This window comes from Ursus maritimus, unplaced genomic scaffold (assembly GCF_017311325.1).
Source record: "Ursus maritimus isolate PB19 unplaced genomic scaffold, ASM1731132v1 scaffold_29, whole genome shotgun sequence".
In the NCBI taxonomy this organism is placed as follows: Eukaryota; Metazoa; Chordata; class Mammalia; order Carnivora; family Ursidae; genus Ursus; species Ursus maritimus.
In genome coordinates this window covers 26,049,815-26,070,655 of record NW_024425452.1, presented here as the reverse complement: position 1 = coordinate 26,070,655, position 20,841 = coordinate 26,049,815, and the positions used below count along the sequence as shown (strand labels likewise).

The 20,841-nt window shown below is 37.6% G+C and overlaps 1 protein-coding gene across 1 annotated transcript in view; it reads right to left on the bottom strand.

Moving 5' to 3' along the window:
• CD109 (CD109 molecule) overlaps positions 1–20,841 on the bottom strand; it is a 128,599-nt gene that overhangs the window by 57,864 nt on the left and 49,894 nt on the right. The window contains exons 6-14 of the mRNA XM_040643674.1: positions 13,218–13,257; positions 10,643–10,727; positions 6,845–6,941; positions 6,449–6,590; positions 5,573–5,682; positions 2,818–3,042; positions 1,633–1,734; positions 1,482–1,544; positions 471–647 (exon numbers count right to left, since the gene is read on the bottom strand). Of these exons, the coding sequence (XP_040499608.1) occupies positions 471–647; positions 1,482–1,544; positions 1,633–1,734; positions 2,818–3,042; positions 5,573–5,682; positions 6,449–6,590; positions 6,845–6,941; positions 10,643–10,727; positions 13,218–13,257 (1,041 nt within the window). The remainder of the gene's footprint in view (positions 1–470; positions 648–1,481; positions 1,545–1,632; positions 1,735–2,817; positions 3,043–5,572; positions 5,683–6,448; positions 6,591–6,844; positions 6,942–10,642; positions 10,728–13,217; positions 13,258–20,841) is intronic.

The window sequence follows — 20,841 nt, the reverse complement described above, 5'->3', positions numbered from 1 at the left end:
AAGCTTACTGTAAATCTGTCCTGGGTTAGTTTCCAGGCCGATGAAATGGATAAACCAAATCCAGGCTCTGCTTCCACAGATCACTGCTCCCAGCCTCCCTCCCTCCCATGCCCTTCATTTCACTCTCACGCCAATATCAGCACCACACAAATTCTATAATCGCTGCTGGAGTTCCATGCCACAGCAAGATCGACTCCACCATTTGAGAAATCCTGAAACAGCCTCACGGAATTGAGTTAAAGTCCTAAAGCCAAGAATCATAACTTACAAATAAGACCCACACTGTCCAATAATTCTGCATGTGAAAATACATCTGTAGTAACAATATGAAGAGGTTTAACCATAGTTCTGGAAATGAATATCAATTCCTAACCAATTTTGTTTAGTGATACTTTTCTAAAGAAATATTAACATTACTCAGACTTCACTAATATGAAGTTTTGTTCTAACACCGTTACCTTAAATCTTACCTTATTTTTAAAAACAAGCTGAACAGGAATTTTTAGAACATCATTTATAATTTCCCCATCATCGTCAATATAATACACAATAATACAGGCTTTTGGAGCCCAAGAATTTTCTGGTGTTAAAGAGAAGGTTGTTGAATTTTGCTTGCCTACAGCCACCAACTGTCCCCTGGATACGACCTGAAAAGAAGAGGAGAAGAGTTTCATCTTAGGCCAAAGCTAAAAAGAATCTCAATGGCAGCTACAGTCATCATAATTTTAACCATACACACAAATTGTTGACTTAAACCAACTTCAAAGCCTCTATGAATGCAAGGAAACCTCCCTGACCAACACAGAGAGGCTAAGCTAGGCAACAGAAAAGATAAGATAAAGAAATACTGGGGCGCCTGGGTGGCGCCGTCGTTAAGCGTCTGCCTTCAGCTCAGGGCGTGATCCCGGTGTTCTGGGATCGAGCCCCACATCAGGCTTTTCCGCTAGGAGCCTGCTTCTTCCTCTCCCACTCCCCCTGCTTGTGTTCCCTCTCTCGCTGGCTGTCTCTCTCTGCCAAATAAATAAATAAAATCTTAAAAAAAAAAAAAAAAGATAAAGAAATACTGACTGAGACAACAGCTGCTTCACAGTGAAGAATCTATTTTTGAGTGGGAGGAATATACAGCACCACTGGGGAAAGCCAGGGTGAGCAAAATTCAAGGCTAGGGGTAGCAATTTTTGGGGTTTTTTTTTGTTTTTTTATTTTTTTGTTTTTCTCATACTTTATAATTCTCTACAATAAACATAGATGGATTATCTCATAGAAATTTAAATTTTAAACATAATGAAAGATTTAATTATCCATCTTAAGTTGGAAATGCAAATTAGGTGAAGGAAGAAAAAAATTTGATTGGAATATAAAAAGGGCAGGCTAAAAGATACAAGACTGAATTTTAAAAACTAGTGCTTTAGACATAAGGTAGGTATCATTCGCAATGATCCTATTAAGAGGTGATAAATTTCGATTCTGTAAGACATTACCATATAGCTTAACTCCTTCAATCGCTTGTTGCCACTAACCACCAACTCAAAAGGTGATCCCACCTAGAAAAAAAAAAACGTAATTAATAAACACATATGAATGGCAAAAGAGTACAGTTATGTTGTAATTATAAGTGATTGTAAGCATTACCTTTATATTTTCTTCTCTTGTCTTTAGCTGGATGTATGTTTTACTGGGAGACTTAAACATACCGTGAACTGCCATGCTACTCACACTGTTAAGAAAAGAGGCCTGTAACAGAAGAAAGGGGAGCTATAAATTGTCATCTTCAGTAACACCCTGAGAAAGGATACTATTTGTTGAACAATTCCTGAAAGGCAGATTCACTGTTCCCCAGACATTGGATCTTCACTTTATAGCTTATATTATAAAGAAAGTGACAGAAGAGGGTCTTCACCACCATAATCTAAGAGGAAAAAGCATAGTCCTAACTTATTTCAGAAAGAAAATTTCAGAAAGAAAAGTACATTATCAAGAAACACTGAGAGAGAGAGAACATGAGAAGAGAGACAATGAGAAAAGAAAAATGAGAAGAGAGAACAAAATGTGTAAGGACACCTTTCCTTCTCACCACAACACAGAGTTCATTTACAAGCAAGGAATCAGACCAACCCATGTTATCTACCAATAGTCAGAGTAAAACTCAAAGGACAAAACCTGTGGCAGGGCCAAGTAATGAAAAGAAAGATAGCAGGAATGGTTGGGGTATCTCAGATGAGCCACTGTGAGAAAGAGCTCAGCAAAGAAGTATAGATTTAAAAAATATTTTCTTCTTTCATTTCAGCTCCTGCCAAATACACTTTCAAATGATTGAAAACCAGCCTAGGCTGGGAATCTGAGAAGCTTCTTCATCATATCTTCAAAGCACTATATTTTACTGTGCTCTTCAAAATGAATTTATAAGGAAGTGTTTGGTCCACCCCTTAGCCACTGTTACTAAATTACTTTTAACACTTTCCTCCATTTTTAAAAATATAAACGTGTGTCTACTTCCTACTTCCTGTGCATTCTGACCTCTAACGGTTTGATCAAGCGCCTATCATGAGATTACAATTTTAATGATCTTGGGGCACCTGGGTGGCGCAGTCGTTAAGCGTCTGCCTTCAGCTCAGGGCATGATCCCGGCGTTATGGGATTAAGCCCCACATCAGGCTCCTCTGCTATGAGCCTGCTTCTTCCTCTCCCACTCCCCCTGCTTGTGTTCCCTCTCTCGCTGGCTGTCTCTATCTCTGTCAAATAAATAAATAAAATCTTTAAAAAAAAAAACAATTTTAATGATCTTATTATAGTAACATGATGAGAAACAGATGGTACCTTCAACTGTAGCTCACTGGAATCATCCAGGATTGGGAATTCAATCTTAAAGATTCCATTTTGGGGGACAGTATAATTTATGATCTGGACAGCTTCTATGTCCTGGTTTCTACTGTCCCATCTGCTCCAGTGCTCAGAAGAATTTTTCTGTGTCACTGTTATAACTACGTTATTTCTTCTTTCTTCAAAAGTCAGTCGATTGCCATCGGCACGGGTTACCTTCACCTAATTGTCAGAACACAACATTTTAAAAACAGATAACAAGAAAAGCAAAGGTTTTAAGTTCAGTTGAATCCAGTCCCCACCTGTACTATTCCGATGAAACTGAACTCTCAAAAACTGTTGGCAGTACCTAACTTCCAGATGAAGTAGTCTCTCTCTAGAAGGCTTCCGACACCACTGACCGTTCCCTTCTTGATGGTATGGCTTCTCTCGCCTTCCATGGCTCCACAACAACCTTCTTTATTTCAGACCCCTCTTTCTGCATCCTCACAGTGTCCTTTTGGATTCCACCTCCCTCTCCCTAAATGTGGGAATTTGTCAAGGCCAGATTATCAGTTATCTGTGCTTCTCTTTTTCTCAAAGGTCTCCACACTCGTACTGCTTTCCTCACCTTGCTCTGGACCTCATACTCAACACCTCTAACTTCCACCTGGAGGAAATTTCTACTTACATATCCCTGTCAACTCAAATTTAGTACATCCGTAACTGAGCAATCATCTCGCCCCTCCTATTTTTGCTAACCACAATTCTGCCAGACTTCACATCTCTCAGTTTCCCCTTCCTCTTCCCACCTCCCAAATCCAATATACACCAAGTCTTGTACTTCTTTCCTGTGTCCTCTCCGCTGGCACATCCACCCCCTCGAGCTACCTCGGCACCTCACACCTGAGCTGCGGCCACCCCCCTGCACACAGCCCCATCCAGCTCCCTGCAATACCGCTTTCGCCATACGCCTCCCACATTCATAAGGCTCCTAGGCTCTTCACTGCCAGAGCATAACGTTCAAAAATACGCATGAGCTATTTAGGATCCTCGACAACTCCCCACACTTTGCCTCCTGTTTTCTCTTTTTTTTTTTTGTAAAGATTTTATTTATTTATATGACAGAGGGAGAGACAGCCAGCGAGAGAGGGAACACAAGCAGGGGGAGAGGGAGAGGAAGAAGCAGGCTCCCATCGGAGGAGCCTGATGTGGGGCTCAATCCCAGGACTCTGGGATCACGCCCTGAGCCGAAGGCAGACGCTTCACAACTGAGCCACCCAGGCGCCCCATCCCTCCTGTTTTCTCTCTCACCACTGCCAGACACAAACTCCCTGCTACAATTGTACTGATCCAGGTGAATGCACCCGAACTTGCAAAGCAGGGTGCTTGCCTTGTGTCTCAGCTCATCTTGTTCCCCATCTCCCACCCCCACACCAAACATTTAAAATCTTACTGCTCTTGGACCCCTGACTGGCTCAGTTGGTTAAGCGTCCAACTCTTGGTTTCAGCTCAGGTCATGATCTCAGGGTCATGGGATCGAGCCCTGAGTCAGGCTCACACTGTCTGCTTGAGATTCTTTACCCCCTCCCTCCCCCACTGCTCCTCCCCTGGCCCTCACATTCGTGCACGTGCTCTCTCTCTCTCTCTAAAATAAATAAATGAATAAAATTTTTGAAAAAATAAAATAATATCCTACCGATCTTTTAACAAATAGCTTAAATCTTCTCCTTCCATAAAGTATCCTTTAATGACCCTCATCCCTATCCCAAAGACAATTCTTCCTCCCAGACACTCATTGTTTCACTCTGCTCATTTGGAAATTACCATTTGCAGCCTCAAGGGTTTTTTCCTTACCTTTTCAAACTAAATTATACGATCATTGAAATCAGAAACTATCTAAAACTTCTCTTGAGCCACTGAATAAGAACTCAAACCCTCTTTCTTCAAACCAGAGGTCAGCAAACTATGGCAGGCAGGAAGGCCGAATCCAGTCTTTTTGTAAATAAAGTGTTATTGGAACATAGCCACCCTTACTTGTTACAAAGTAGTTAAGGCTGCTTTCAGCTACAATGGCAGAGTTAGGTAGACATCACAGAGACCATATGTCTCACAAAGCTAAAAATATTTATTATCTAGTCCTTTGCAGAAAAGTTTGCCAACCCCTGCTTTAAATAACTACAGAAATGTATGCAGGACATTAACCTCATTCTGCCTTAAGTCATACTTGTGTGTATGTTTTCTTGTCACCATCACAAAAACTGTGAATCCAGGGTAGGGACTGGGTTCTTCTTAGCTCTGTAAGCTCCACCCAGCACCCTGCCTTGTACATTGTCAAAATTCATTCAATAAGTGTTAACTCAAAAAAAAAAAAAAAGAGTAAATTTGTTGATAATTTTTAATGCAACATCTTTACTAGAACTAAAATTAGTCATTATGAAAATCAAACTGAAATTGAAATTTTTTGACTAACATCTAATTCTTTCAAGTAATTTATAAAAGCTTCAATGTAGCAATCCAAATCTAACTTAAATTCCTTATTAAATAAATTTTGAGTAAAATACTTTTGTTGGAGACTATTTTTTTAAGAAAACTTACACAAAGGTCATTTGGGAACAATTCTACATACTTCATATATCTAAAGGGGAAAAGTAATCTATATACTTTGGGTTTAATTTTTTTTTTTTTGAAAAGCACTGAAAATATTATCTGCCATTCTGTTTCATTAAACTGAACTTGCTGCTTTAGATCATTAATAAACAAGCTAACTTACAGTGGCTGTGAAGTTGAGAGATGGCTTCAAAACAGTAGCATAATCAAAAAATTCAATGATGTAATCATGTTGCTTGAAAAATACATTAGAACTTGCATTTCTTGAGATACCTGTTTTGGAAATTGCACCATTTAGAAACCAAATGTTATACTTCACCAACAGCTTCTATTCACCAAATTTTCTATCTAAGCTACTTCCTCAAGGGGTTGATGGGGCACAGAAGCCTCATTCCCACACTGGCTTGGTCATAAAGAGAGCCATACAGTTCTCTTACAGTTCTACTACACCCTCCATGGACCCCCTTCTAAGCATCGGTACTGCTATGCCCACCCACAACAAGGACACTGCAGATTAAGGCCACTGATGAATCATTTTTTGCCCTTTCGAGGTTGGAGGAAATCTGTGGATAGCACCAGAAAGATCCAAGCAATTAACCTTCATTTTATTATTGAAAAATTGTCCATGAGCAGATAAGAGCTCAGAAGATGTGAAATGATTAAAAACAAACAAACAACAACAACAACAACAACAAAAAACAGAAGGTGGTTAGTCAGCTGAAAAGGTAGGCCTTTCCATGTAGTTTCCAGGTGGAAAAGAAAGCAGAAATGGAGAAAATTACAAATACCTATTACATGTGATTGAAGCACAGACTGGGATAGAAAATAGGTACTCCCCCCAAAAATTTAAAATTCAAATAAAGAAAGAAAAGAGGTTTCCCCTTCATAATGAAAACATTCTGCAAGTGACACTAATTAATAGTCATGACAATTTCAGAATTAAGTAGCATCTTTAGAAATGAATGTGCTAGTTATAACAAGAAAGGAGAGAGAACAGCACCACATAAATAGCTTTACCTTCACTTCAAAGTCTACAAACCTGTAAGTGATTCTGTCACTGTGGCTAAAATTTCTACCGGCCCAGGGGAAGACAGATACATGTGCTCAGAAAGCCCTTCTGAAAAATCCATTACTTTTTTCATCTCTTCATCATTAAAAGAGAAGTTTGTAGATCCATTTATCTGTTTTGTTTAAAATAATTCAATTTTATTCTTCACTTTAGCAATTCAAATTTTAGAAATAAAATTCAAACTAAGTCACAAAAATATGATGGCTCTGGAGTATAAATGGGTAGATTCTCATTTGTCCAATTCTAGAAAACTCTTGATTTTCTTACACTCAATTCTTTGTTAATTCAGTATGAAATTTTATTTCTAGTAAAAGTATACTTAGAGTGTTTCCCCATTAGAAGGTGTAAGATCTCTGTAAAAGTTACCTTAAAATTTTTTGTAATATTTTTCTTCATGCCCCAAAAGGATAAAGGTAAAAATGTAAGTGTTACATCTCCTTTCACTGGCTTCCCGTATGTATACCTGAAAAATAGTCAATGTTGTTTTTTTTTTACATTTTCAATTGATATGATCAAAATAGCACATGAAAATATTACTTTCAATAGCATACATTGGCAATCCAACTTAAAAGAATTACATTTTTAAAAATACTGTCACTGCAAATTTTTAAAACTAATCACAGCTAGGAATATCCTTAATAAATGGGATCCTTGAAATTAAGTCTCCAAAACGAGAAGACTTTTAATTATAATACTTCAAAACAGTTCATAATACATACTTTACCTCTAACCATTTTAGATACTCAAGAGAAAACGTGAGTTTTCTTGCAAGTGCAGCTTCCTGTCCAAAAATTATGTTGAAGTTACGAAAATGTTTTATTCCTAGAAATAAAGACTGGCCCATTAACTACATGCCCAGGACACTCTGAAGCTTTTAAACATTTTTAAATGCTAGTTGAAATTGCAATTGCCAAGGCCCATTGTGGCATGTTCCAGTATTAACCAGAAGGGTTTATCAGACCAAACACACTGGGGCACCAAATATGTTCGTGACTATCAAAAGCTGGATTTGTGCAGAAAACTGTAAAAGAAGAGTAATATTTTTATCCATAGCACCAAAATCATCTTCTTGAGTCAAATCTCATCTCTGCTGCTTTGTATTCTATGTATTAATTTTATCCCCTCTCATGATGGGAAAACCGCTTCATGTGAAAAATCTCTGCAAATATTTTAGTGCCAGAAAGCCTTTTTTAAATGTGTTTCCTGGGTTCCTTCCATCTCTATTGTGTAATAAACACTCAGCCAAATGTGGAAGTCCATTTTGCTCTGCACTCTATAAATCTAACAGTAAACTCTTGTTTCCTGAAACCATTAGTTGAACACAGAAACAGCCCCTCATCTGGATCAACTCAACTCAAAAGCCAATGGTAAAATATAGAACATTCCAAATTAAGGAGAATAAAACAAATACATTTCAAATGTATCACCTTCCAAACGAAAACAGTAAAGTTAGTGGAAACCCTGGTCAGCGACTTCAGCACCAAATTCATTCATTCAAACAAGGAGTCCTCAAAACTTAAGAGTTCTTGTATCTTGCTAAAGACTAAATAAATGCATAAAGATACCAGAACATTATATTTTAAAAGAGTGCTATCACATGATAGTACAAGGGGCTTGAAAATCCAGACATAATTTAATGTATTCTCAGACACAAGTATTTTTTATTTTGGTTTAAATGTGAAGCAGATTTAGCTTTCTTTGCCTCAAGCTGATTACAATAACTATGAAACAAGGATACTGACAATTATTGTCCTAAATAAATCTGGAAGCATTTGGAATAAACTAATGAAAATAATAGTTTGACAACATTTTGAAAAACAAATCAAGCATCTTCTAGTGTAGTACCATTAACAAAACAAGGATTTTTTTTTTAAATAGCCATAGCACAAAAGGTTTACAAAATGATACCTAAAAAACTGAACCTTCCAGTATAGTTCATGTTTGTCCCAACTTTTTTTCCATGTCATTTCCAAGATACAAATGTCTCAATTCATCAAACAATAAATACACTTAAATAAACCTCAGCCTAGAGAATATTTTTTTTAGATTTTACTGTCTGCAGAGTTATACAGAAATAACTAGATGTGTGCTATGTTTTCTTTACAATCCTCTAGAACCCTCTGTGGTTAGTGGAAAGAGAGTCTATTATTTATTTTAATGAGGTGGGAATAGTGAGCAGATGTTCACATCAAAGCCAATAAACAAATGCAGATTTTTATTCATCTCAGTTAAAGATTTCAAAGCCAAAAAGAGACCGTTAACCTTCTTCTCTGGGAAATTTCCAGCAGTGCTCTTCACCTTCACTGTGCCTTGATGGGACAGACGGCTACTAGCAAAAGAAAAGCCCAAACTCTTTATCATCCACTCATAGGATCATCATTCTCATCAACATCTCCATCTTTTCTGGGACATAGTATTTATAGACTAGGTCTATGCCAATTTTTATAGACTGATAAAAGACTCTGCTGGTCAAAAGATTTCCTTAATCTGTTGCAAAGATATAAAGTATAAATGTAAATGTAAGCCAGCCCCCCACAACCACGTAAGCCAAATTCTTGCAACAACCTCTTAACATATATCTCCTACTGGCTCTACTTCTCCCGTGGAACCTTGACTGACACAGGTCCTAAGGAAAATGATGCCAGTACAATGTGTCAAATGCTAAAGAAATACCAGGGGCCATCACAACGGTCATGTTGTTCTCAGCCACTAGCTCAACAAATGAGAATCCAGATGAAATTGTAAGGGTTCCTTTTTTTTAAATCTAATTGGCTTTATTAAGCAATTCGTGAATCGGCAGCATCCCATCTAACAAGTAAAGAGATCCTCCTATAAGAGTTCTTATTGGACTAGCAGAGAAGAGGATGTCAGGGGAGCCACACCCCCCAAAGTTGTATATAAAACTTTCTGAAGAGTTAGCAGAGCTTAACAATCACTGTTTTAACTTATTGTAGTGAATCCCTGGCACAGCCCTGAAAACCAAAAACCAGAAGCAAAGAAGGGATCCACACACAACCTAATCCATGAAGACACTGATGGTTTGTGTGGATTTGCACTGTTTTATAAACTCTAGTCAAAGAACTCAAAATAAAACCCACACAGAAACCTTAGCCTTCAGCTAAGATCAAGGGCAGGATAATAATTACGTAAAATGTAGGCATTTATGTGTTTTCTAACCTATAAATCTATCCACAGTACCCAAATTCATATTGGAAGCCACCTCTTGGTTGAACACAGGCAGAAAACTAAGTTGGTATATAAATTGTAGACAGATTTTTGCCTTTGTGTTGCAGGGTTTTCACATTTTTTTTCCCAAATAAAATCTAAAGCAGGAGTCCCCAGAACGCTTCCACCAGGAGACTCAATGCCCATCACCTGTCACAGCCACAGACTGTCACCAAGAGAGGAATATGGCAATGAGAAAGCAGTGAGAGGGAGCCAGTGTTTATCAGCTATTACAAATAAATTCTGAAACTAAATCAATTTCAGGAACCAGAGCACAGCTATTCACATATCAAAAATGAAAGCTACATAAGATCAGTCCTGGAATAACTCCAGCCTACACTTTTGAGAACTGGTAGTCCGGGACTCTCAGGATGCTTTTTGCCTCTGCAAAATGAAACACTATGCTGTTCGAGCCAGCGGATCAAAATCATGAGAGCCATGACACAACTATCATACAGGTGGGCCGGAATCTCTCCGGAAATGACGAGGAGTGTGACCTCCTTACTCGTTTGCTAATTGCAGTAAGACAACCAAATTCCTCCCCCAAGATTCAACCTCCATTACTGACAGAAAAAAAATTAAGATGGAAGAAGAGGTAAGTAGCCTCGATCCCTGTCAACTGAATGAGGGATAAAGATACAACTTTTTTTAAAATGTGGAACAATCTATAATGTAAATCCCCTGACTAGTCTCAGAAAGATACTCATCTGTGGGAAATATTTCAGGACTGGATCAGCCTGGAAGCAGGCAGTGACACAAAGACCTGTACAGAGATGTTCCGTGCTTAATTATTTATTACAGATATTTGTTTCCAGCTCACTGGAAACAATCTGCGTATTTTAATAAGCAGAACATGGTGCTAATATTCTGGAGTATATAATGAGCTCTTTGTCAGACAGTTTTATAACAGTATGTAGCCATAAAAAAAATGATACTTACTTTGCTATGACAGTACCATTTAAGCTCCTAGAATTCAAAGAACAATATAATGGTGTCTGCAAAGTAACTTCAAATTTGGGCAATACTGGAAAAGAGAAGCAAGGGTAAATATGTTAAAAAATCTATTTTACTATCATTTTTAGCTTAACAAAATGAAGACTAAATTATTCTAAAGAAGTCAACAATTGGTATTATTTGAACTTAGAGTCCTTAGAATCAAAAGACACATAAACACACAGATGAAAAGCACTTCATTTCACCCAAAATGAGAAACCCTTATGAGGCTGATGACTAGACAGTGACAGTGGGAACCAGCTGCTATGGACACTTGTGTCAGTGGAAGCTTCTCATCGGTAGAAGCTGTACTGTATCCAGAACCCTGAGCTAAGGCATCTGAATGGCGGGAGGCCAGGCATCACCCATTAGTGCTTCCTTATTGCTTGTTAAAATACTTCCACATCATGTGGTAAATAGTTGCTTCTAGAGCAGCCCTTTCCCTAGAGCCATTCTCCAGTGTGGTTACTAAAAGCACATCCTAGGGCCCCAAGACTCTCCTTCTGCATGGTACCATGTATGCAGTCATACAGAATCCTTATTCCTTCAGACAATCCAAGGTGAATCTGGTGACAGTCAAATGTAATGGGTTGCTATGAAGAGAAAGTTGTGTAGTAGGATTTCTAAGTTAATCACTAAGCTACGGCTACAAAGTAATGATGCTTTTCTTGTGTGACTGATTCCTGAAGGCAATCCCAAAGTTAAAAAGCCCTACTTTGGTCCGCTTTATATAATTAAGACGTGAAATATTTTACGAATATGAACACTACTGGATATAAAGCATACCAACAGAGTAAAAATAATTTGCATCCTTCCAGTCTATTGAAATTTTTTTCTCAAACTTCACTAGCTAAAGATATAGATCAGTGTCAATACAAAGCATCTCGCCATTCAATCAACACAAGACAAGTTAAGAAGGCCAATGGGTCAACAATATAGATCAGACCTCCGGCTCCAAACCAGGCCAAAGGCCCTCAGTATGTCAGGATAGTCCTGGACAAATCTAGGACTGGAGGGCCACATGACGCACTCAGAGGTGGAATTTCCCTAGAACAAAGATTTCAAATGGCCCCTCCTCAAACATCATAGGTCGGCAATCAATTCCCCACCTCCACCATATCCAATTCAACAACATATAACCACCCAGCACCACCTCTATGAAATGAAAATAGCCTATAAAAACCTTGGCCACCTCTGATTTCCTCTAGATCAGGGCTGTCCAAAAGAAATAAAATGTGAGCCACATGTGTAATTTTAAATTTCTAGCAGCCACACTTAAAAAGTAAAAAGAAGCATGTGAAATTAATTTTTATAATATTTTATTTGATGCCATATACCTAAAATATTATCATTTCAACATGTAATCAATACAAAGAATTACTCCTAATGAGCTATTTTTCTTTCTTTCTCTCTTTTTTACCAAGTTTTCAAAATCTGATCGTTCATCCACTTAGAACACATCTCCACTTGGACTAGCCACACGTTAGGTAAGTGACTCCCAATTTGAACAACATGGTTCCAGATCAGGGGTCCGTAAGTGATAACCAGCATGAGCTAAGAATAGTTTTTACATTATTAATTCGTTGGGGGAAAAAAAATCAAAAGAATATTTTATGACATGTGAAAATTATAGGAAACTTTCATTTCCATGTCTATAAATAAAATTTCGCTGGATCACAGCCACATTCACTTACATATTGTCGATGGCTGCTTCCTGCTACAGTACCAAAGTTGAGTAGTTACGACAGAGACATATGGCCCACAGAGCCTATATTACTATCTGGCCCTCTCTAGGAAAAAAATTTTGCTGATCCCTGTTCTAGTGGATCATGAGACTTAGAAGTGACAGTGCTCTATGAGATATGTGGACCCTGAGCCACGAAGGTGTAAACAAACTACTTTCCAGAACTTCTATTGCCTGAATGAGACACAGTGTCAAAAAGTGACACAAATCAAATAAAAAGCTCATGTGTAACCTCAAAACAGCCATCCAAATTATAACTAATAGTCAAGTCCTACACTAACAGATGAGATCCTATTCTTATCTTTCCTTCCTCTCCATCCACCAACAAAACAGGCAGGCCATGCTGTTTTTATCAATGCATGTCCAGCTGTTATATAAATGTGACACCTGCAGGAAAAGGATTTGCCCAAGTTAAAGAGACTGTCTTCACTAAAGCTGACCAAATGAAAAATATGGGAAATAACTGTTACGTAAAAAGAAATTACAAAAATTAAAATATGTTAAGATCACAACAAAGTAGAAAAACAAAAAAAATATGCATAAGAGAGACCACATACTGGGACTCCTGGTGATCTGTTTCCTATATTTTTCTTTACAATCACCTTTTATATCTTTTACAAAGGAAAAAATATGTTTAGGTAGAACTGTAAGAAACACCAGGAATGTACCTTCACTAGCATTTTTACTTTAAATAACGTATCTCTTGGAAATTTCTCTTATCTCTGTGGAAAGTAACAAAAATTTTTTTTCTTTCAAAATAAACTGAAGAACTCTTACCATATTCTGAAACCTGAAATGATTGATAGTACGTCTGGTCCTATTGGGAGGAAGGAAAAAAAAGACAAGAAAACATATGAGTTATTTAGTTACTTTGCTTGCTTACTTACCTAAAAAGATTTAGGAAATTATTTTTAATTGCATTTATAATGATTTAATGAGCAAAACAGTTCATTCTAACTTGTGGAAGTTTATTTTTAGTCATCTGTGACATGAAGCCTATGAGATTTCATGAGTTTTTCTTGTTAATTCACTAACATAAAAAGGTGACCTGTCTCCATGTTTCACTGCAGGTCATGTGAACAAACTGCTTAATTTGACTTCCATCATTTGTGAAATGAAAACTAGATTAAATTAGTTTAGAAATTTATGAAGCAAGAATAACATGTGTCAAACCATAACTTCAAATTTGTTTTGAATCTCACTCTCAAAAAAACCAATGGAGAAAATAAAGTTACACATAATTCAAGTACTTAGACATAATCAAAAGTACAAAATCATCTTGGACCAACATTTTCTACCTTTCATTTTCTTGTGCAAACCTTAAAACAATACAATACATTCTACCCTATTTTAACAAACGTTATTTCCTTTTCCAAGATTAACATAAAAATATGTGGCCTATTATTATATCATTTTTTCTAATTCCCCATATTTCTGTCCCACCTAAATCCATAAGTAACATATTAAATAGAACTTCTTCGAAATCGCTAAGTAGCTCCACTAATAAAATTTGTATTTTACATCTGATTCCATATGTTTATCCATGCAAATACACAGATGCAGCTACAAAATATTAGGTTTTTAAAAAAATCATCCTTTCTTAATCTAAATCAACTGTACAAGTTATTTTTTAACCCTAAAAGAAGGATACAGTTCATTTCAAAGTGTAAGACAATTATGCCAACAAAATAATCGTCTAAAACTTGTCTTCGATGATGTCATTTAAAGTGGATCCCAAAGAAATTGTGTTGATCAAAGTCTTAAGAATCTATGCATCTGTGGCTTCTATCTTAAATTGTTTTCGTGTCCTATATAGGAATGTTACAAATTACACATATTCGGTTCATTTATAAATTCTAATTTGTCATCCTCAAAAATCAAATCGAGAAGGTAATCTACCTGTGTTGCCTATTTTACTTATAAACATCAGAATTCTGGTCATTGAACTAGTTTTTGCTTTATTACTGAGGCCAGCACAGGTGAAGCTATAGAGTAAATAATTTCATGACAAAGATGATGTCTCCGTCAAGTTAAATTCATATTGCAAACACTCAGTGAGCACTACATGCAAAACACCATATAAGAATCTGTAAAGATAAATTACAGTCTTCAGCAGAGGAGGGTCAATCCAGAGATGGAGACAGACCTAGTAAAGACCAATAATGCATGACTGACAGCGTCCTGCAGTTTCATGCACTGTGCTTCGGCTCCTATTCTCCCCTAAGCTTGACCTACACATACTTCCATCTCTACTCATCTTCCAAGACTTAGCTCAAATATTACTGCTTCCCTGAATCCCCAATCTAAAAGCAATCTCGGCACTCTAAGCCTCCATGCTCTTTAGTTCTTCCTTCTGTCCCTTTTCACCTTGTAAAAAGTGTATCATAAATATTTAGGTATGTAGTTTATCTTGCTGCGAGTTCTTTGAGGGCCAAGCCCATGCTGGATCATTTTTTATCCCTCATAGTTTATCCCTTGAGGTGCCAACTTAAGAGTGTCTAATACCAAAAAAGTGCTCAATAAATACGTGCTAGATTAAGTAAATAGTAGTAGCTCTGAAAAATGTAGGAAATCAACTAATTTGTTTGGTCCTACTTTAAACAACAGCCTTGAAACCAAGTTTTAGGCAATTATTTGTTTAATACATAAGTAATTACATGAATTATATTTGAAATGAATTCTCCTTTCCTGCTTCCTATATTACTCATCCTCCCTGAAAACTCCTGGATTTTCCATCTGTCTACCATCTCCTTCTCCTTCCTTCAGTCTATAAACATTTTCAACTCTTCTGTTCTCTTGGTACTCCCATGTATCTTTCTGACCCCTTCCTTGTTTCCTTAGTGGTCTTCTCTTTCTGCTCCTGAAATGTTGGCCCTACCCACCCTGAGCCTGATGCTCTTCCCATTCTTCAGACCCCTTAAGTGATCTCATCAATTCGCATGGTTTTTAACTGCCATCTCTATACTAAAGACACCTAAATCTTTATCTTTGACCCGTACCTCAGCCCAGGGATTCAGATACAAGTCCACTTTCTGGACATCTCCACCCAAATGTCCTACAGAATGTCTTGGACTTCTTTAACAGGATTTGGCCTCCCCCAGGGACCTTTTCTTATTTGCCTTCCCCCCTATTGGGTTAGATACCATTCCCGCCCATAATAACTTGTATATAACTCAATTGTTTTACCTAACACAATATATTATAATTATCTGCTTTGTATCCATCTCCTGGAACAGACTATGAAATCATTGGGGGCCCAGCACCTAACTCAGCATGCCTTCAATGTTTGTTGAATGAATGTATGTATAAATAAATGAACAAATGGATTCTTGTCCCCAAGCTGGTTCTCACAGGGTTCCTCAGCTTAGCCTCAATTATCATATAGTATCTCCTGCCAGAAATTGAAATAACCTTCTCATGAGAAGAATCAGACAACCCTGAAGAGACACAGCCATTTGTCAAACGGCCCATAGAGTAACCTTAACTCTCTACCTTGTATTTGGAAGGAATATAAATGCCAAGGAGTAGAGGAAGCCAACTGCATGGAACACTAAAAAAAAAGGAGCAAAAAAGTGCTTCTTTTCACTGTCATTTTCAATTGTTTCAATAAATCACGAAATCATTTTGTAACTTTGTGCTGACAGGGTGCTTTGTCCTAGGTGAGGTTCTCCCAGGGTGTTTATAAGTGGTCAAATGCAAATCAAGAAATAAATTATTTTACTTTCCAAGGGGCTTGAAAAGCAGAAATTAGTTTTGTAATTTTCAACATATTATCCATTAGGCAATCAGGTCATACCAATTTCCACAATGAGTTCAGTAATTTTTATTAAATATTTTTTTAAAACATCTAATCAGGAATGATAGAAGATATTGAAATACTTGAAACTAACAATAATTCAGAGAATTAGTAGCAATTTATGTCATATATAACCATAAACTACTGATACTGAGTACTTTCATAAGTCTAGAACAGGTATTTGCAAAGTTTTTCTATAAAGGGCCAGACAGTAAATATTTTAGGCTTTGCAAGCCCCTAAGGTCCCTGTTGCAACTATTCAACTCTGCATTTTGACAACAAGTAAATGAGACTGAGTGTGTTCCAATAAAACTTTATTTACAAAAACAGAGGTAGATGTTGGGCTGGATTTGGCCCTTTAGGCCATGGTTTGCTGTACCCTGATCTAAAAAATAAAATGTTTTCCAAATTGTTCTATGTTAACTTTAGCTGAACTAAATTGACTAACCTTAACTAAAACTACGGAGAAGAAAGAAAATGAAAAAGAAAAAAATACAGCACTTTCATAGGAAGCACAATTTCATGTGCTAAAGAATTTTCCTTCAGTTCCACAGAAACAACCTGCGTCAAAGTGAGTTTTCATGTTTATTCTAGCTCATCAAATACTGTTTTTGCTCATTCACTCTGCCAACAACTGGAAAGGAAGGCTGACCTGAAAAAGTAAATACTTGAGCAGCATGTCTCCTAAGCCAACACCTTCCCAGGTGCAAGAATACATGACTCGTCAACATCTTCTGAGTTCTGCTTGTCCCAAGTGGTCACTCTTCCATGGGGAAAGCGCTCCCTTACAAAGCCTGCTCTTAGCACATACATTCCCTCTTCATTCGTATGCGATGGAAGCCTGTCTCTATTAGACTTTCTAAACAAATTCTAAAGCAGAAACAGAAAAGATGAACCAGGAGGTATTCAGTAATCTCTGTAATTTTTTCATTCCCCTTATCCCTAAATCAATAGTTCATTGTGACAGTGTATGTTACAAACACCAATCAAATGAAAGAGAAAAGAGAAAATACACTACCTTTACTAGTTTCTAAAAAATATGCTACAACTGGATGCAAATTAAAGACATGTGAATCTCTAAAAACATCTACTCCAGTTACAGAATTTCTCTTCCCTAACCACGAAGCCATCCAACTCTTGAGAGAATTTCTATTTTTAATAAACTTGAAGGAATATGGCAAACTACATGACCATTTAAAATATATATATTGTAAAACGCAGGTCAGCTTCTTTTAACTCTTGCTTCTGGAGTAAAAAGCAATGCCAGAAACAGAACTAAGGTGCTGGGTGGATTTTTGCTTGCACATTTATGTTCATTCATGATCATTTCAATTTCCCAAAAGTCTGCTTCAGCACTGATCGCCAGTGTCTGGATTTAATTTGTATTTAAAGATTAAGAAAGGCACTGAACTTTTTTAAATCCACATATAACAAATATGGAATTATTTCAGACTCAGTTTTGGCTCTGTCCCCCAAGACAAGAGATGCCAACTACATCCACATTCCCAAGCCGGGTATAAGTCTAGCACACAGGACTTACAAAGGAGGTTTCCAAAAACTAGTTTAGCAACTCTTAACCAAAAAGGTCAAGATGGAAATACACTAGAAAGGAATTTTAGGAGAAAGTTTTTGATGTGCTTTCACACATCAGAGGCTGTAGGCAGGCACTTGACATGCCTGAACAATCTAAGAGCAAAATACTGGTATTGGCCAGCTGTGCAGACAGCTAAGCTAAGACACAGTGCTGCACTGGGAGTGGTCTGTGACTACCCAGATGCAAGAAGCAAAGAAAGGATAAGCATTTTCCCTCAACTAAATATGCAAAAAAAAAAGAGAGAGAGAGAGCCAGCATGGGGCTGTCTTGTACCCTAATCAAAAACTTCTGGAGGGGAAGCTGGTGGTATACCATAGATGCCCAGGTGCTGAAGACAAAGGTAAGAGCTGCCCGAGGAGGAGACAGATTCAAAAGCCTCAAAGACACTAAATGGAAAGCCTCCCAGCAATGGTAGGGGTGCTCCAATGAACCCACAGAAGAGTTTTATGAAGGAAAGCTATTAGTTTTAAATGCCTGCCAAGCCCGGATGACAACAGTATTACATTGAACCGTATTTTTTTTTTCATTTTTTATTTAAATTCTAGTTAGTTAACATACAGTGTAATACTGGTCTCAGGAGTAGAATTTAGTGATTCATCACTTATATACAACACCCAGTGCTCATCACAAGTGCCCTCTTTAATACCCATCACCCATTTAGCCCATCCCCCCACCCACCTGTCTCCATCGACCCTCCCTTTGTTCTCTATCATTAAGACTCTCCCATGGTTTGTTTCCCTCTCTCTTTCCCCCCCTTCCCATATGTTCATCTGTTTTGTTTCTTAAATTCAATTGGTATTTTTCTTTCTCTGACTGACTTATCTCACTTAGCATAATACGCCCTAGCTCCATCCACATCATCGCAAATTATAAGATTTCATTCTTTTTGATGGCTGAGTAATATATGTATATATACACACACATACATATATATGTATATAAATAACCACATCTGTATCTATCCATCAGTAGATGGACATTTGGGGCTTTTTCCATAGTTTGCCTATTGTCGATGCTGCTATAAAACATTGGGGTGCATATATCCTTTTGAATCTGTATTTTTGTACCTTTTGGGTAAACCCCTTGTAGTGCAACTGCTGGATCATAGGGCAGTTCTATTTTTAACTTTTTGAGGAACCTCCATATAGTTCTCCAGAGTGGCTGCACCAGTTTGCATTCCCACAACAATGTAAGGAGGTTCCCCTTTATCCACACCCTCACCGACATCTGTTGTTTCCTATTTGTTAATTTTAGCCATTCTGACTGGTGTGAGGTGGTATCTTATCGTGGCTTTGATTTGCATTTCCCTGATGATGAGTGATGTTGAGCATCTTTTCATGTGTCTGTTGGCCATCTGGATGTCTTTTTTGGAAAAATGTCTATTCGTGTCTTCTGCCCATTTCTTGACTGGATCATTTGGTTTTTGGGTGTTGAGTTTGAGAAGTTCTTTATAGATTTTGGATACTAACCCTTTATCAGATATGTCATTGCAAATACCTTCTCTCATTCTGCAGGCTGCCTTTTAATTTTGTTGACTGTTTCCTTCTCTGTGAAGCTCTTTACCTTGGTGAAGTCCCAACAGTTCATTTTTGCTTTTGTTTCCCTTGCCTTCAGCGATGTGTCTAGTAAGAAGTTGCTCCAGCTGAGGTCAAAAAGGTTGCTGCCTGTGTTCTCCTCTAGGACTGTGATGGTTTCCTGTCTCACATTTAGGTCTTTCGTCCATTTTGAATTTATTTTTGTGTATGGTGTAAGAAAGTGGTCCAGTTTCATTCATCAGCATGTAGCTGTCCAGTTTTCCCAACACAATTTGTTGAAGAGACTGTCCTTTTTCCACTGGATATTCTTTCCTGCTTTGTCTCAAAACAGTTGACCATATAGTGTGGGTCCATTTCAGGGTTTTCTATGCTGATCTATGTGTCTGTTTCTGTGCCAGCACCATACTGTTTTGATGACTACAGCTTTGTAATATAGTCCAGAATTATGATACCTCCAGCTTTGTTTTTCTTTTTTCAGGATTGCTTTGGTTATTTGGGGTCTTTTGTGGTTCCATACATATTTTGGGATTGTTTGTTTCAGCTCTGTGAAAAATGCTTGTGGTATTTTGATAGGGATTGCATTAAATGTGTAGATTGCTTTGGGTAGTATAGACATTTTAACAATGTTTGTTCTTCCAATCTAAGAGCATGGAATGTCTTTCCATGTCTTTGTGTCCTCTTGGATTTCTTTCAGAAGTGACATTAAACCATATTAAATTACCATTTTTGTAGGACACATATTGGCAAATTGATATGACTTATACATCAAGTAAGGATTTTTTTACCCCTTGCCTCTCTTCCTTCCACCCCATTCAATCCTGGAGTTGTCAAACACAGCTTACTGAGCCAGAGAGAGACAGCCAGACCAGAGAAGACCCAAGCTGAGAGAAGATAGCACTTGACTTTATTGGACTGGACATATTAGTTATTGAACATAGACTCTTCTTTGTGTGTAAATATAATAAAAATGACACAACCTTTATTACCAAAAAATAACCAGAAAAATGGTGGGATTTGCCCTACATTTCAACCAAGTAATAGGGAAGAAGCGGTCCCAAAGAACAGGCCTAAATGGCAAAAGAATAATGCTGTGGTTTTCTTATTGTACCTTTCAGTTATACATGCTCACCCTCACAGTCCCAAACTGGCCACCTGTTTATTTTAAGAAAGGCTGGGGAGCAGAGGGTATCGACAATTCTAACTCCTATTTTCCCACTAGAACCATAATGGGTAGATTTCTTGATTCTTCCACAAATGTCTACTTTTCCATAATACGAATGAAATCACATAGTATTTTTGCTGCTGTACCCACAACATACTATATTAATTCTCCCCTTAGAGAAACAAAAGTTTCAAATGAGCTGTCTATACTTATTGTCCCCGCCACCGGACTCTGTCTCCACCATGTCACTGGTGCTCAGTAAGTGGTGGCTGCTTGCCTCTGCTAACTGCCCATGGCCTCTCTCTCAGACCTGG